This window comes from Nicotiana tabacum, chromosome 4 (assembly GCF_000715075.1).
Source record: "Nicotiana tabacum cultivar K326 chromosome 4, ASM71507v2, whole genome shotgun sequence".
Lineage (NCBI taxonomy): Eukaryota > Viridiplantae > Streptophyta > Magnoliopsida > Solanales > Solanaceae > Nicotiana > Nicotiana tabacum.
This window is the reverse complement of record NC_134083.1, coordinates 50639649-50657377: the sequence shown is the minus strand read 5'-3', so window position 1 is coordinate 50657377 and position 17729 is coordinate 50639649. Positions and strand designations below refer to the sequence as shown.

At 37.8% G+C, this 17729-nt stretch overlaps 2 protein-coding genes across 2 annotated transcripts; both read right to left on the bottom strand.

Moving 5' to 3' along the window:
• Positions 1–408: 408 nt before the first annotated feature.
• Positions 409–6507, bottom strand: LOC107799277 (uncharacterized). The gene is made up of 7 exons (XM_016622371.2): positions 5658–6507; positions 3534–3572; positions 3369–3439; positions 1533–1597; positions 1345–1434; positions 1163–1255; positions 409–1041 (listed from the first exon to the last, which is right to left on the bottom strand). The coding sequence occupies exons 1-7, from the start codon at positions 6275–6277 to the stop codon at positions 631–633; spliced, it is 1389 nt and encodes a 462-aa protein (XP_016477857.1). The 5' UTR covers positions 6278–6507; the 3' UTR covers positions 409–630.
• A 1790-nt stretch (positions 6508–8297) lies between these two features.
• On the bottom strand, positions 8298–10396 carry LOC107799288 (purple acid phosphatase 17). The gene is made up of 7 exons (XM_016622381.2): positions 10035–10396; positions 9769–9925; positions 9577–9684; positions 9331–9455; positions 9123–9251; positions 8941–9008; positions 8298–8782 (listed from the first exon to the last, which is right to left on the bottom strand). The coding sequence occupies exons 1-7, from the start codon at positions 10224–10226 to the stop codon at positions 8566–8568; spliced, it is 996 nt and encodes a 331-aa protein (XP_016477867.1). The 5' UTR covers positions 10227–10396; the 3' UTR covers positions 8298–8565.
• Positions 10397–17729: the final 7333 nt, after the last annotated feature.

The following is a 17729-nucleotide window of genomic DNA, read 5'->3' as shown; positions in this document are numbered from 1 at the left end:
AGTCCACTACTCTAAGGCCAGTTTACTTGCTCCAGGGCCTTTTTCTCCCTCTTTTTGTTTCAGAAGTAGTAATAAAAAATACTCTCTATGCATTAGTCACTATTACACAGCCTGGAGTCTTCTTAATATATTTCCCAAACAGAATAAGGAACACTATCACATATTTTTATTTCTCTTTACACAGCTGTCTTGGTGTTAAGATAACATAAAATAGTACGTTGAAATTACTAAAGACAGGTCAAGAAACAAAAGAAAACCTTTTGGATGATTGTTTTACTTTGACAGTCGGTTGTTCATCAATTGTGTATTTCTGAGGTAAATTAATAAACCACTTTATACCTTTCAAAAAAACGGTTACCCCAAACAAAACGGAGCAAAATGATTTCCTAATCACAAAAGTCCATCCTAGAAACAGAAATGATCAGTAGATAGCAAAACGCATTCCCTTCGAGTATTCCTTTCCAAGAAAATTGAGTATAGATTAGTTTACATAACATCTAAGAATGCAGGCTTCAACCAAGTTTTAATGTGCTTAAAACTAATTGAGCAAAGTTCCATTCTCTTCCTGCTATTCTCTTCGGATTCTGCAATTTCCCCTCTCTCTCTTCCGATCGAACCTTTATATAGTCCTTAACAATTCAGCAATCTTTGGTTCAACCAGTCAATTACGTCCTTCATAACTTCTTCTCTTTCCGGTTCAAAAAGCAGGTCATGCAGCAACCCTTTATACAGTTTGATACTTTTATCAGTTGAAGAAGCCTCTTCGTAGAGTTTCTTAGAGCCTTCCGGGTCAGTGACCGCATCATCAGAACCATGAAGAACTAGGAATGGTACTGTCAACTTGCTCAGATTCTGTTGCAAGTAGGCAGTTATTCGAAGGATCTCATAACCTGTTCGTACCCTAATGGATCCAATGAATACTAGTGGATCCGAATACTTGGCCAGTAATGCAGCAGGATCCCTAGACACGACCGCACCCCTTTTGTTTGCTGCACTGAACTGGTATCTTGGCATTAGGAATGAGACAATTGGAGCAAGTACCTATAAATTAAGAATCACAACTCTATAAACGTTAAGGCTCCGCAAAAAATAATCACATCTATGTTATTTCATGTTCGATGAAAGATAAAAACAGGAATTTGATTTTCAAACGAACACTTACTGTGAAAATTGGATGAGCTGGTTGAACTCCTACAGCAGGTGAAGTCAATACAACACCAGCAATCCTAGATTCTACCTTTGGATCAAGTGCTGCCTACAATTATCAATGAAGGACAGAGTCAGCAACGGTCTTCATTACCAATTCAAGAGATAATTGAGCAGAAAACCATCAGTCTCATTTACCTTAAGGACTATGGCTGCACCAGTCGAATGTCCAAAACAAAAGCATGGAAGTCCAGGATTTTCAGCTAAAACCTTCGAGAGAAAGTGTTTCTGCACCAAGTGGAAGAAAGGTTATAAATAAGACAAACTCAAAATGTTTCACATTTTAGCTTTGTTACGCTATGCATGAAAAAATAAAATAATCATACCATGTCATTGACAGCATCATCAAGAGAAGGGACATATGCGTGCAGTCCATCACTTCCACCATGTCCTGCAGGAGGAAGAAGCTTGAAAATTTAGAAAGAAGATTTTCAAAGGAGTCAGAGACACCCTTAATTGGTACAGAACTATTTATACACTACCAAATGCATTCAAGTGAAAAAGTTAAACATAAACAGTTAATAAGCAATAAATAGCAGAAAAGGCCAAGGCCTACAAGGAAAGAAAGGGGTGATTCAGACAAATTCAAGGTTTCAAGACATAGTCAGATTGAATATTACTTTCTGAGACATGGCCCTTGTTAATGCGTGATAGTATATTAGGATTTTCTTTCCAGTAAAATGTCTTTAAAATGGAGTTGTAAGCACCTTCTCCTCCCTCCATTAATTACCCCTTCATGCACAGAGGCAGATACAAAGATTCAATTTAATAGCTTACTTATGAGATGGAGCTTCACATGTTACTTTTTCGCACCAAAGGCACCCTGATTGGAGGAAATCCAACCCCTGCAACATGCGACATAGATGCATAGTTGAAGACCGACTTCTCAACCATAATAACAGCAACTAAACAATAAATTGTCTTCCTCCTCTATAGATCATCAACAGATGAATATCAGATTTTTAAAGATTGAGAAAGGGAAGAAAATGACATTCAGGTTTAAAATCGATAGATGAACCACCTAAAATTTAGGTCTTATATCATCGAGAAGAGACAAGAAAACTGTGCATTGAGTAGTGTGGTATTTTATGATTTACTCTCACACACCCAGATAACCATGTATTTTTCTCATCTCTGTTATGTGAAGAACCAATGAATTCGTAATTATCGCATAAGTATCAGTGTGCAGTCGAACAGTTCATAGCCAGCCAGCTGATGAATGACTTCCAAAGATAATTCTTGGGTAACCTGCTGGTGCTGAAGCTTTTATTAGATAAAAAGTGGAGCATCATCGGATTATTTTCCTTTAACCTTTCACCTTCCCCCCAACCCACACTCCAAAGCGGGGAAATAGCACATTTTCATTTCCCGTTTTCTGCTTTACTTGCTCCTTTAATACTACGATAAAAGAAGCTACAGCTAGAAGCTTAATGGAGCAAGAAGATACTTCTTTAGGTTACTAGCAATTGGTTCGTCACACTATAACTAGGTTCTATCCTAACGAAAGACATGAAAGTATAAGATGTCTTGATTTTTTTTACATTAGAGACAACTGATCAGATCGAAGAGCCCGCAAGTAGAGAACATTAATGTAGTTTTTAGAGCATTCGATTATTAGAGGAAAAGTAAGGCTGGAATAATCAATACACTGCAAAGCTAACAAGGTAATCATTTACTATAAAATTTGGTGATTGAAGGTTGGCAGAGTCACACGTAACTAAAGAGAGGACAAAATCTTAAGGGATTGAACAGCAATAAAGACTAGGATTCGGATAAATTGAGATGAAAACATAAAAAAAGACAGAGAAAAAAGAGAGCCAGATTTCAGGCAGGGATCTAAACTAGATTAAGAAAAAAACCACTATTCCTAAATAGAGGAAAGATGAGGAATTTAAAGATAAGCCTCGGGTGTCTTAACGAACAGAACTGACATAGTCCAGTCAACATGCATAATGAAAGAAACAGCAGAAAAAAAAAAATCTCTTTGAGATGGAGGGCGTCAATCAACTATACTTTGAGAGTCAATTTTCTCAAAGTCACCAAAGAAGTAAAATAAATAAACAGAACTAAGATGCCAGAATGTATGAACAACAGGGAATATACAAAAATTATTTAAGCAAGCGCTGTATAATAGTAATTTGTTTCGCAAGCACAGAACTTACCAATCCAGTCCATTCCATAAACTTTATAGCCATTTGCATTTAGCTTCTTGGCGAAATCATTATACCGGCCGCTGTTGCAAAGTGAAGAATGCAGAGTACTTAAGAAATAATGAACAATTGAATCGAAATTAAAAATCACGAGAGCCTTGCAAGACAAATGTAAACCTGTGTTCATTGAGGCCATGCAACAAGAAAACCAAACCCCTGCACCAAGACAAATAACATCATAAAACTTTATTTCAACAGAAAACATGAGTGGAGCAAAACGTGCAATATAGATAATCAAATGCTTTTATGTGGCCCTCTATCTACTAAGAAAAGGAAAACTCTTAGAACAACTTGTTAATGCAGAAGGGAATTGGAGTGGGTCATTAAAGCTAATTTTGCACCAAATACTAAGAGGATGTCAAATATGTATGTATTTACACAAGTACCCATATTAAGATTGGTCTCACATGTGTGACATATAAGTCTACAAGTTCTAAAATTTTCTTATTTCTTAAATTTCGTGTTCAATAAAATGAGGCGGAGGTTTACTATTGGGAACACAAAATAGTTTAATGCACTCAGTTTCTTACTATCACCCTTAATTACCTTTTAATCAGAACAGGATTTTGTGTTCATGTTTGTGTCCAATACACCAATAGTTAAAAACCACGAGCATAAATACTAGTCACGGGAAGTCTCTTTTCTTAACAAGTCATCTAGTTACATTGTGAGCCAATTGGACTTGTGTGATATTTTGAAAAGAGCTGCCACGTTATGGCAACTCATGCGAAGAAAAAGCTGGACGTCCCATTATGCCCATGGCTACCACACAGAGAATAATCAGAAAATACCATCATTTGTGACTTGGGTGTTGGGATTCTTGGGAAGCGGTCCACTCTAGGGACCAACTATCAATTATTTACAAGAAGCTGCAATATTCCTTTTAAGCACTTATAACAGACCCATCACATATCACTTTCATCCAAATTTTCAAAGACTGTCTAGCAAAAATGTAGTCATAGAAGAATTTCAAATGGAACAAAGTCATTCAACTACTAGGAATATTATTTTTAAAACGTGAAGAACCTGTTAAAGTTAAAAACAGGAGCCTTTTTAGCTCAAATATATATATTTTTTTAAAATGTGGAGTACCAAAATTTTCTGAAAGCAAAAAGAAAATACACCATATATTAAGGCGATAAAAGTAAACCATTCAATTTTGCATTCAGAATAATTGCAGGCACCGCACAAACGGAATAATGGTTAATATCAACTTAGCGAATCAAGACAAAAGAAATACCCTTGCCATTATTACACGTTACTGTGCAGTCACACTAAGAACACGATAAAAACAAGAAGAATAATTCTCTGAAAAATACTCTAAGCTCTGCTGTATGGTGGAAATTTAAGCAGAACAAAATCTAGTAATTAAATATCACAATACAAATATTTGCGTTCCCTAAGCAACAGCAGGAATCGCCATGCAACTCATTTTTCAAAGTTCTCTGTACACTAGTTTGTAATCCTATCCAACAGTAACGTGGAAAGCAAGAAGCTCACAACAAGAAGACATTGCATGGCAAAAATAAAAACACAAAAAGAAATTAATTTAAGCAATAATTGCACTTTAGGTCCCTCGGTTATTAATAAATTCTAATTCTGATCCTTCCAATATATGACAAAGGGCATATTTGACCTTCAATTTATTAAAATTGTGTATTTTTATCCCTTTATCTAGTCTAGGAAATATGTTATATTCCGACAATTTTTAGTATTATATTACTCTCAACTATGAATAAAATACAAACTTAACATAATCACATGGGTAACACATGATGTAATGGTATATAATTCATTAAATTTGTTAAGATTCAGAAAAAGGGGATTAAAAATAGACATTTCAATGAGTTGAAGATTAAATATACTTAACAGTGATATCACAAGGAGTAAAGTTAGCATTTATAGATATTTGAAGGACTGAAAGTGAAAACTACCCTTTATTCAAACATCCTAGGACCTTCCAGAAACACCAAGAAAGGGGTCCTTGTGAATTTGGAATAATATACTCACCACATTAATTAAACAAAAAAAGACGCTGAGAATAATAATGATTACAGGTAATCAATCCCAAAAAGATAATGGCCTTGCATTACGACTATTAATTGAGTAAGTTTTAGTTAGAATTTTTAAAACACACACGCTACTAATATAATAAATCACATTTTCTCATTTTAATAGGAGTAATATTTAAAAGTTAAAATAAGGGCTTTCGTTTTGGAATAGGAGTAATCAATTAATTACCTGGGTTTGAAGGAAACAGGTGTCCATGATTGCGTGAACATGGTGTCTCCTCTGGACGTAACAAAGAGCGAAAATTCCCTCAGCGTCTCTTTATCATCTTCCTGAAGCACTCTCCTTATCGCCAACAATCGTCTCGCCGCCACCTCCTGCTCCACCGCGCTCTTCCGCGGCATCATTTTCGACGGCACTCGAACCACCGGACCCTTCCTTTCCAACGCCGCCGCCTTTTCCTCCTTCCCGGCCTTCTCCTGCGACCCCGAGGCCGCCGGCGACGTCATCCTCCTCCGTCCACGAAATGGCAACAACAATAGAAGCACGAAAGCATTTATCAAAAGGAACAAACTTCTCAATACGCGAAACGAAAATAGCGCGCTGATTCTTCCGCTTGCACCTGACGTCAATATTAACGTCGCTTCGTTTGCTTTCGCTATTTCGACCGCCATTGTTGTTGATGTCCTTCTTCTTATCCCAAACGTCGTCAACGATTTCAACTCGGATAAATATTTGTGAAAATTCCCAGGATTAATTAATCTCAAATTTCGTTTTGTGTTAATATATCGTCCGAAGTGTGATTCAATTCGTGGAGGTATGCACAACTTATGACTTGTCAAGCAAATCATAAAATGGAAAAATTGGATGAACAAAATTTCGAATTCGCTGCTAGCAAAAATTTAGATAAGATTCTGGTTATTCTGGAAAGCAAAGTTGAATACGGAAATTTTGATAAGATTTAAAAAAAAAAGTTAAATAAGGAAATGTGGCAGAGAAGAAGTTGGAAGGCTGAAGGGGGATGCGTAAAGGTTTTTTCCTTCGGTCTCGGCAAAGGTTAGCAGCCACCACCCTCCTCTTAAGCTTCCGAGAAGTCATGAATAAATAAAGGCTCAGAGAATTACGCTACAGACTGGCGGTCAATGATGCTACCACGTGTCACCTAAGCACATGTTTTCTTATGCGGCGATATGATTTCTTTTTCGTTTGTTTGTTTCCCTTATTAATATTAAGGTAAAAGTTTTGACAGAGTCGGAGCAGTAAAATTGATTCATGACACGTGCCATTTATTGACCACGATGTTTGAAGTGACTGGACCACCGGTCAGTTGGTTTTTATAGTTTCGTCAATTTTCACTTGGAGCACCGATTCATTGGAATATGATCAATGTTATTTGGTCACGGCCTCACGGGAAAACTTTGAATAGTCAGTATTAGTTTCAGTTCAATTAATCTTTTTGACTCATCAATTTGACACCTTAAACTGTCACTTTTGAAATAACTCGCTCCTAAACTTGAAACAAAAAAGTGTATTGAGTTTGGTAACTTCTTAAACTATAGTAATTGTTTTATAGACTCATATTATAATGATACACTTGCATTAGGTTGTATTGGGTTCAATTAATTGGTTTCTTTCCATAAAGATTCTGTATTTTCTTGCAAACAAAGTAATCATATCTACTGTTTTTAGGTGTCCATGTAGTAGTGGATTTATTTCAACATAAGTAGATTTTCTTTTCTTGCAAGTTAATTTGCTGACATTTTATTTTAATAATAACCCTAACGGACCAACAGTTCCCGTTTCGATTTCAGTAGCTCCACATCCAAAAGTAATCATTAGGCTTGAGGAACACCAAGTGGAAAAAAAGGCCCAGGGTCGCCAGTACCCTCGACTCTAAAGCCCAAAGGAGTGGACACAACATAGTGGAAATGACACCAGACACCCACTTTTAAGCCTGCTATTTGAAATTCAGAATAGTTTGTTTTAGCTTATTTTTAAATATATAGTAAATTAAGAATATATTTTAAATAACGGACTTAAAAGATTATTTCTATACTTCGCCCCACAACATATAATCCAAAACAACTTGCTGAGTCCAAAGACCAAAGGATTTGATGAAAGTTTGGAGATTAACATGCAACAAATACTAGTTCAACAATATCTATCTTCCTTTATAAAAGTCAAAACAATGGCATGTACATTTTAATTTTGGAAAACTAAATTAAAATATTTTTCAAAACCTAAAACAACCTATTGTAGTTTTTTAAGAACTAGCACAAATATAACCAATTTTTTTTTAATTCTTCAAAATAAAAAAGATTTTTACACAAATAGCCGGCCATATTAATTATTTGCTTTTTCTAGCTATTTATATAGATTATGCATTGATTATACACAATTATACATATATAATACATAAATTATTGTACATATTATACATTCACCATCTGTATATGCATAATTTATGTATTATATGCGTATAATCAATGTATAATCTATATAAATGGCTAAAAAAAGTAAACAATTAATATGGCCGGCTATTTGTGTAAAAATTCCAAATTATTTCTATAAGTTAATCTTAAAACACATAAATTTCGAAAATTTCTGCCAGAAGTAAATCAAAACCAAATCCACAAACATGCAACGTATGCTTTTACTTTTCATTCTTCTCATCTCATTTTTGTTAGGTTAAATAAATTACTACTCATCTCTCCATGAGATGATGTACGATGAAAGATCTTAATTTATCGCGTAACTATTACTTTTGGATAAAGGATCAAAATTTTGTTCAAACACATTTCTTTCCTGGTTGTTTCATTGTAAATTAAGAATAGTAACAACTTACCACCACTTTTGAGCTGCAATAAACCCTTACATCAAATAGACTATCTTTATTGTAGGAGAAAATAGGGCGAAAAAATCAAATGGCTCTGCTGCATTGCCAATTTCTTCCACATCTATCTTCTAACTATTTACAGCTACTAAATTCTCATAGTTTTCCGTGGATACAAACGTGCTATTTTTATTGTTCATTCCCAATCAAGTATGAACGAATCCTCACTTCATCCACATGTGTAAAACCTGAATACTCTATCGTAAACTATTCTATGTGTCTCTGAATAAGCAGAAAATGCAAAATCTAAATAGCCGTGTGAAGCAGTTGCTTAGACCTACTCCATTTATGTAAAACGTTGCCAAAAACATCATAGAACTCGATCTCTACATGAGTTGGTGTCACTTGGACAGACATGAAACCTTGTCCATCATAGAAGAAATTCATTCCTTCTCTGTTCAAGGATTTCACATCTCCCCTCCATGCCTTTGATCCTGCTCCACTCGTTAAAAATTGTATGGGGCTGCAATTAAACCAAAAATGGGTTGAAATAAAAGAAAAATAGAACATATATTTCAACATTTTCCACGAGGTTCGTTCTAATATCAAATGTCAAAATTTTGCTCATTACGCCAAACGTAGAAAATCATTATTGACAATTATTTGAACTCTTAACTTTACCTTTCGCTATCACTGATGTGCTCAAGGCAATGATCGTGCCCATTCATGTATAGATCTACTTCATATGCCTGAAATTTCATAACCCAACAAAAAACAGTTAAATTCTAGTGAAGATTTCCTAAATTAATGAATTAATTATGGGATACAAATTGTCAAATATTGGACAAAGAAAAAACAATTACCCTAAGGATAGGCAGAAAACGGTCCACAAGTTCATTAGTATCACCATGATGTCCTACACTTCTAATGGCATGATGTCCCACTACTATTTTCCATTTTGCTGTTGATTCACTTAACGCATTCTCAAGATCCTGCAATACATAACAATTCTTTAAATATCATAAAATTATCCCCCTAAAATCTGATTTTTTTAAAATCATTTCAACTTACTTTTAATACGTTTTCTGTATATGTTTTTTGAGGCATCACATTGCGCCAATCATATGTATGTTCTGTTTCCACAAAGTACTCTTTCACAAATGGAGTTGTATCAACCAAGAATATTTCAGCAATTTCTGTAAAAAAGTTAAAAGAAGATTTAAAATATTAAAATCATGAGAATTAAAGTTTTAATTTTTAAACAATAACAAAATTTCAGATTCAGGAAAAAGTAAAATGAGGGCCTTTTTTTCTTACCTGCATTGATTATGAAAGATCGCAAACAAATCCATCTACTGTCAATTTTCCTAAGGTAAGGACTAAGTTGCGCTACTGCATCTCCCCTGTAATCATGGTTACCTAATACTGCAAATCAACACAATAATATTTCAGAATTAAAATCATGAAACACATCATTTTTCCCTTAGTTTTGTGTTTTGCGAAAGTCACCTGAATACCATTGCTTTTGCAAGCTCTTTGCTGTATAAACATTGGTAAAAGACTCTAGAAAATTTGGATCATCTTCCTCTGTTAGCCCATTATCATAAAAATTGTCACCTGTTGAAACTACAAAATCTATGTCTAGTTCCTCTCCTATTCTTCCCATCTGCATCCAAATTATACACATTATAATCAATCCAAAATTCCAAAAACAAAAACATAGATATAAATCAAATACAAGGAAAAAGTTACAAATATTTTCTAAAGAAATTTACCTGGAGAGCAACAGCAGATTGATTATAATCACCTTTACGTCCCCAGTCACCAATAACCAAGAATCTAAGATTGCCATTACCTTTAGTGGGATGATCAAATTTCTTAAGCCCAGTTGCATTAGAACAAGAAATCAAAAAACTAATAGCTGCCAAAAGGAACAGAACCATAGATTTCTTACAAAAACTAGCCATATGGCTCTTATTTCAATTACAACACAAGATTAATTATTGTTATATAGGCCAAGCTGAAACGTTCATGAAAAAAGCATGAGAGGGCTAACGGAATAGGATTTTGTGGGGTATTTAAAGATTAAACGTAGACAGTAAAAATATGAGGCAATGATGATACAATGTAGGTCACGAGTTTTGGATTAAAGGAGATGGTCAATTATGTTTGTGTTGTTGGATATGCGAATATGCTGGTGGATATTTCTTATATTCTATAGATAGGGATCGTAATAAGAGAATATTCTAAGGAACTGATTCAAAAGTTCCTATCCTATTGGATTAATGAATAGGCGAAATTGTTGTTTTTCATGGAATTTGGCCAATGGGTTTAAGAAAAGAACGGAATATGTGGACCCCTCAAACGATTTAGGAGCTAGTACTATGTCAATTTTTTTTTTTTTTTTTTTTTGTATTTTATTATCGGAAAAGGGCCAAAATTGCCCCTAAACTATTGAAAATAGAGCAATTATTCCCTCCGTTTGCTATTGAGCACAAAAATACCCTTACCGTTAGTCAAGTGGAGCATATATACCCCCTCCACTAATAGACTCCACATCAACTATAACTTCACTTTAAAAAGATTTTTTTTGCTGAGTTGGAGTTCCACATCAGATTTGACTGTTTTTTTTCATCAAAGAAAATTAATGAAATTTAAATTACCCATGTATTTTTCCATTTTCAACAATCAACGGATAAAAATACCTTAATCAACAAATCCTATCAAAAAATCAATTATACTCCTCATTGTTCTCATATTTGCTTATTCATCATTAACCCATCAAACTTTCATAAACACTGCCATTCCAGAGTTCAACTTCATTGTATTACAACATGTACTACCAGGAGAGACTATCATAGAAAAAGAGAGATTTATTGGTGTTAGAAACTTAATTTGATTCTTTTTTTATATTTATTTTGTTTAATCCTTCTACAATTTTCTCCAATTTTTAATTTTCAAGCCTGTATCTCATCTCTCTTCCCGTTTTGAAATAGTTTGCAGAGGATCAGATCTGGACTTGGGTTTTTCTATACAAGTTTTTTCGGGTTTTTCTATATAGATTTTTGAAAGAAAAAAAAAACATACAAGGAAAAAATGGATTACTGGAGGAGTTTTCGTTGAAGTCCGATGGGGCTCGCTGGTTGGATTTTTCGGGATAAAAGTCTGCTACGTAAGGGGTGGTGATGATTGATGAAGAAGTGAGAAAAGTGGCGAGGGAGGTGTCGGCCAGATGTTCTTGTTATTGGAGAATTAAGAAATTATATGAAGGGTATTGTTTTCCAAGTGGGAGCTCCAAATCAACAAAGAAAGTACTTTTGAAAGTGAATCTATAGCTAATGTGGAGTCTGTTAGTAGAGAGGGGTATATGTGTTCCACTTGACTAACTGTGTGGGTATTTTTGTGCCCACTAGCATAATTGCTCTATTTTCAATAGTTTAGGGACAATTTTAACCCTTTCTCCTTTTATTATTTTTAGGAGTAGTAGTTTTATTAAGAGTTTCAGTACAATTTAAACATGATAAAACAGCAAGTCACTTGGTCGGAAAGAAAGGAATATAGCAAAATAATCTTGTGTTGACTGTTTAGGATTTAGAGATTCTTTTTGACAATATAACTTCTTTTTGACAATATAACTTTTTTTTTAATTATTAGTACTCCATTCTTTTTTAATTTATATGACATTCTTTTTAAGTTTAGAATGTTAAAGAATATCTGACACCAGAAGAGTATACAACTTTCATCTATTTTCAATTCAAATCCATATAATTGTGTAAATTTAAAACTTAATTGTGATATTTTTTGTCAAACTATCTTTAAAACTACTGTATTAATATCTTCTCACATATTCACTACTTTCTATATATACGAATATTTGAGACTCCAATCCAATCAAACATGCACCGCTGTAAAATGAAGTAGATGAAGCATTTAGCATGCATCTGTTTCGCGAAAATAAAATTGCACGACTAGCAATTTAGTTGCACGTTGCCTTACTACACTCAAGATCGCTAAGAGAATGGTAGAAAAAACACAAGAGAATTGTTAAAGGAAGCTTTGTATTAGAGAGAATTTGAATTGTTTGCTTGGTGAATTACAAATGAATGGTCCCCTTTATATACTAGTCTCCTAGGGGTTAGTGTGTAAATATTAATTGTTACACAAGTCCTTAATATTTACAAGATAAGGGCTTTCTCTAGAATTCTCTATAAGCCTAGAAGATTCCAAGGACTTTTCTAGCAAATCCATATGGATCTAGGGTCTTCCAAAGGTAATGTCCATACTTTTCTACAATCTTCTCACAAATGCTAGCCTTCCTCCTATGTAAGCTTTCACATGGCTTTAATATATGTCAAATGGTGCCTATGTAGCATGGTGACGTGGCGGGTCATCACACTCTCCCCCACCTAATATTGCGACGACCGCGGCGCAATGTTGCTGTATAAACTCTTGGATCTTATCTTTGAATTGCCATAAGTCTTCATATTGTTCTCACGTGGCCTCCTCCGGAGATTGCCCCTTCCAATGGACGAGGAATATTGCGGTGGCTTTCTGCCCTTGTTTTCGCCTGGCCTGGTAATCAATAATAGCCTCAATCTCCCTATCATGCGAGGAGGTGATAGTCATAGGGGCTCGACTTTATTGGCCCCTACTCGGATCATCCTTATCTTCATGATATGGCTTAAGCATGCTGGCATGGAAGATATGGTAGATCTTAAGATACGATGGCATGTCAAGCTTGTATGAGATCTTGCCTACCTTGGTGACGATCTTAAATGGTCCCTCACACTTGCGAATCAGATTCTGGTGCATGCCCCGTAGTGCCTTGAATTGTCTTGGGTTAAACTTCATTATGACCATGTCTCCAACTCTATAGTCCGTGGGACGCCACTTACGGTCCGCAAACTTTTTCATCGTCTTAGCTGCCTTATCCAAGTAGGACTTGGCAGTGTCAAGCTACTCCTCCCATCCTTTGGCCATATGATAAGCCCTCAAACTCTTTCCCTTGAACGCGGCTGGTAATGAATGTGGAGTTTGTGGTTGTTGGCCATTGGCTAGCTCAAATGGTGTCAGCTCCGTGGACTCGCTCCGCTGCAAGTTATAAAAGAATTGGGCGATGTCTAGGAGCCTTGCCCAATCTTTCTGATGCGCGCTTACATAATGCCTCAAGTAGCATTCTATTAAGGCATTGACCCGTTCCGTTTGTCCATCCGTCAGTGGGTGGAAACTAGTGGAAAAGTGCAGTTCCATGCCAAGTATGTCGAATAACTCTCTCCAAAGGTTTCTAGTAAAACGAGGGTCTCGATCACTGATAATATGCCTTGGTAAGCCCCAATACGTCACCACATTCTTAAAGAATAGTTTGGCGGCTTCCTTGGCAGTGCAACCTGGTGAGGCGGGCATGGAGGTGGCATATTTGGAAAATCTATCCACCACCACCATAATAGTACCATAACCATCGAACTTCGGTAGGCAAGTGATAAAGTCCATAGTCACGCTCTCCCATGGACATTCTGCAACTGGTAGTGGCTCCAAAAGTCCTTCGGGTTTTTGTTGCTCAACCTTGTCCTGTTGACAGACAAGACAAGTCTGCACATAACACTCTATATCATCTCGCATGTGTGGCCAATAGTAGACTGACTCAACCAAGGCCCTAGTGCGACGTTGTCCTGGATGACCAACCCACATTGTGTCATGACTCCCCCTTATGATCCGCCGTCTAATGTCTCCAAACTTAGGCACATAGACTCGCCGACCTGTGGTAAGTAGTAGGCCGTCTTTGACCCAAAAACGTCTTGTATTACCCTGGTTGGCTAACTCGATAAGTTGTTTGGCTGCTGTATCATGTTGCATGCCTTCTTTTATAGCCTCACGAATGTCCCATATTGTTGAAGTGATTGCAGCAAGCTCGGCTTTCCGGCTCAAGGCATCGACTACAATGTTACCTTTGCCTGGCTTATACTCTAGCACATAATCAAATTCGGCCAAGAAATCCTGCCACCGAGCCTATTTTGGTGTGAGCTTCTTCTGCATCCGAAAGTAGCTAGTAGCTACATTGTCGATCTTGACCACAAACCTCGATCCAAGAAAATAATGTCGCCATGTACGAAGGCAATGCACAATAGCAGTCATCTCCGTCTCTTGCACTTTGTAACGCCGCTCTGTCTCATTTAACTTGCGGCTCTCAAATGCTATGGGATGCTTATCCTGCATAAAGACACCCCTAATGGAAAAATATGAGGCTTGAGGTATCTGTATGCACCTCAAATGTCTTGGCAAAGTCAGGTAATGCCAAGACTGGCTCATCTGTTACAGATCCCTTGAGATCTTCAAACGCCTTTTGACAATGCTCCGTCCAAACCCATGCCTTGTTCTTCTTTAGAAACTCAGTCAATTGTGCGGCCTTTGCTGAGTAGCCACTGATGAATCGACGATAGTAGTTAACAAAGCCAAGGAAGGATCTCAACTCAGTTACCTTTATAGGTGACTCCCACTCCTGGATAGCACATACCTTAGCCTTGTTCATGCGTAGCTCGCCATTGCTAATAACATGGCCTAAGAAGTGCACCTTTGATTATGCAAACTCGCATTTCTCCCTCTTGATGTGTAGCTCGTTCTCCCGCAAGACTTGGAAAACCTTCCTTAAGTGCTCCATATGCTCCTCCAAGGTGTTGTTGTAGATGACTATGTCGTCTAGGTAGACTACCAGGAATTGATCAAGGTAGGGATGAAATATCTTGTTCATAAGGGTGCAAAATATGGCCGGTGCATTGGTTAAGACGAAGGGCATCACCAACCACTCAAAGGCTCCATATCTCGTCACACATGTTGTCTTCGGCTCATCCCCTTCTGCAATGCGAACCTGGTAGTAGCCCTTGTGAAGATCCACCTTGGTAAAGTACTTGGCTTGCCCAAGTCTATCGAATAAGTCAGCAATGAGCGGGATCGGGTACTTATTCTTCATTGTGACCTTATTAAGTGCTCGGTAGTCTATGCACAAGTGCAGCGATCCATCCTTCTTCTTCTGGAACAATCCCAGTGCGCCAAAAGGTGCCTTTGATGAGCGAATGTGACCAGCATCTAGCAGCTCTTTCAATTGTTTCCTGAGCTCCTCTAGCTCGGGCGGTGCCATATGATATGGGGCAAATGTGGGTAGCTTAGCCCCTGGCTCTAACTTAATCTTGTGATCCACCTATCGCATAGGTGGCAAGTGCTTAGGCAACTCCCCGGGCATGACATCTTTGTTTCCCTCAAGCAACTTCTCTATGGAAGGCGGCAGTGTCTCTTGAAAACACTTGTCTTCCTCTAGACTTGTGATGGTTGCCACGAATTTCGGCTCCCCCTTCTTGATCCCCTTGACAACCTGCATAGCTGAGAGTTGTGCTTGGATCTGTCCGTGTGGCATAGTCACTGTAGGTACCATGTAAGCTCCTTCTCGCTCCATAACCAAGAGATGTTGGAGGTAGGGGTCGATCAAAGTATGACAATGTCTAAAAAACTCTTGCCCCAATATAATGTCAAAGATATCCATAGAGGTTACGGTAAAGTTTGTCATACCTGAGAAAAACCAAAGGATGACTACGACGCGGATAGGCGAACTTCGAGTGGTCGGTTTTTACCCTACGAGCGTACCGAAGGCCGCTAAAGAAATTCTGAGCAGCAAACAAGTTCACCGTTGATGGAGGGACTGATCGTGGTTGAAGAAATAGATCACTTCAAGATAAACAAATGTCGGGGTCTCGAGATCTTTCTTACCCCAGGTTATGAAAATATAACTTCAACATAAGTGTAGTGGAACTGGTGTCAACCATGAAGAACATTTAAAAAGAACGATTCTCGAGACCTATGAGGTCCAATTCCAGCTAGAGGGATCCTAATTTATGGTGCAAATATCACGGGGCGAACGGTCACCGGACAGGGGACTGCCGACATCTTCGGGAGGAGGTGGCAACGCTATTGAAGAATGGTCATCTTCGAGAATTCTTGAGTGATCGAGCTAAGAACAATTATGATCACAACAGAGACAACACGTAATCCTCGAAAGCAAGAGAAGAAACCACACGCCAAACGATCAACACGATCTTTGGGGGGAACGAAATTAATGGGGTCACCTTTTCGGCGGCAAAGAAGACTAAAGTATCAATAACTCACAACAAAAGACTCCGGGAGGACGATATCACTTTCACAGAGAAAGACGCAGACAAATTGTTGTTACCACACAACGACGCAATGGTAATCTCTTTAAATGTGTTAGATTTTAAAATTAAGCGTGTTCTAGTGGATCCAGGAAGTTCGGATAATATCATATAACAAAGAGTATTGGAATAAGCTACACTCACCAGAAGCATTATTCCAGCAACAAAACTCCTCGCTGGATTCAACCGAGCAAGCTTCAATTCTAGTCTCTTTGAGGCAGCCTCAGTCACGAAATTATGAGTTTCTCCAGTATCTACTATTGCACGAGCAGGCTTGTTGTTGATGGCGAGATCCACGTACTGATTGCCATTCTCGGTAGGTTGGATAGATTGCTTCGTGACAGCACCGCATAATACGATCATACCCAACTGTGCGATTCCCGAACTCTCTCCTTGCGGCTGCTCCTTCTGTTCACGGACCATGGCGCTGAGCCTCTTTAGGTCGGGACAATTCCTGAAGCTGTGCGGCCCTCCGCATATGTAACATCCCTTCTTCTCGACCTGCATCTTCTTCGCGGCATAGCCCTGACGGCCACTCGACTTTTTGGAATATTGAGTCTTATAGTTATTGTTGTATCTCCTTGCCTTTTACACGGTCTCCCCCACCTTTGACATTGTTAAACTTTATTTATTTGCCTTTGCCTTTGTCGTGCTTGTCATGCCTGAAATCCATCAATGATTCGGCCTCCACTATGGCTTGGTCTATATCTGCGACTTGTCGGCGTTGTAACTCCTGCTTAGCCCAATTTTGTAACCCGTCCATGAAGTGGAACAACAAGTCATCATTGGTCAGATTGGGTATTTGAAGCATAAGGGTAGTGAACTCCTTGACATAGACACATATGCTCCTTGTTTGCTTCAACTCCCTAAGCTTGCGCCTTGCCTCGTACAAGACATTGTTTGGAAAGAACTGTCGCTTGAACTCAGCTTTGAACTGATCCCACGTGCTAATAGTACATAGACCTTTATCCACGTCAGCCATCTTCCTTCTCCACCATAGCATGGTAGTCTCTGAGAGGTATAACATTGCAGTGTTTATCATGGCCTCGTCGCCCCTCACTTTGTCGTGCCTGAAGTAGTTCTCCAAGTGACAAAGGAAGTTTTCCACTTCTTGTGCATCACGAACACCTTTGAACACCGGGGGTTTGGTAGCCTCGATCTTGGCCTCCCTCATCACCACAACATTGTTGGCTTCCTCGGTCACGCCAACACTAACATGCTCCTCGAGTGACTCTATCTTTGCCTTCATAGCATCGATAGTACTCAAAGCCTCCA

Bases quoted from the DNA above. Each gene is read 5' to 3' on its own strand.
- LOC107799277 (XM_016622371.2), bottom strand. From the start codon at position 6,277: ATGATTTGCTTGACAAGTCATAAGTTGTGCATACCTCCACGAATTGAA. The intron at 1,598-3,368 runs GTAAGTTCTGTG...TTCCTCCTGCAG, and splicing joins TTATGGAATGGACTGGATTG to GACATGGTGGAAGTGATGGA. The intron at 1,256-1,344 runs GTAAATGAGACT...TGATAATTGTAG, and splicing joins GTGCAGCCATAGTCCTTAAG to GCAGCACTTGATCCAAAGGT.
- LOC107799288 (XM_016622381.2), bottom strand. From the start codon at position 10,226: ATGGCTAGTTTTTGTAAGAAATCTATGGTTCTGTTCCTTTTGGCAGCT. The intron at 9,685-9,768 runs GTGACTTTCGCA...GTTGATTTGCAG, and splicing joins GCAAAAGCAATGGTATTCAG to TATTAGGTAACCATGATTAC. The intron at 8,783-8,940 runs GTAAAGTTAAGA...GTTTAATTGCAG, and splicing joins CACATCAGTGATAGCGAAAG to CCCCATACAATTTTTAACGA.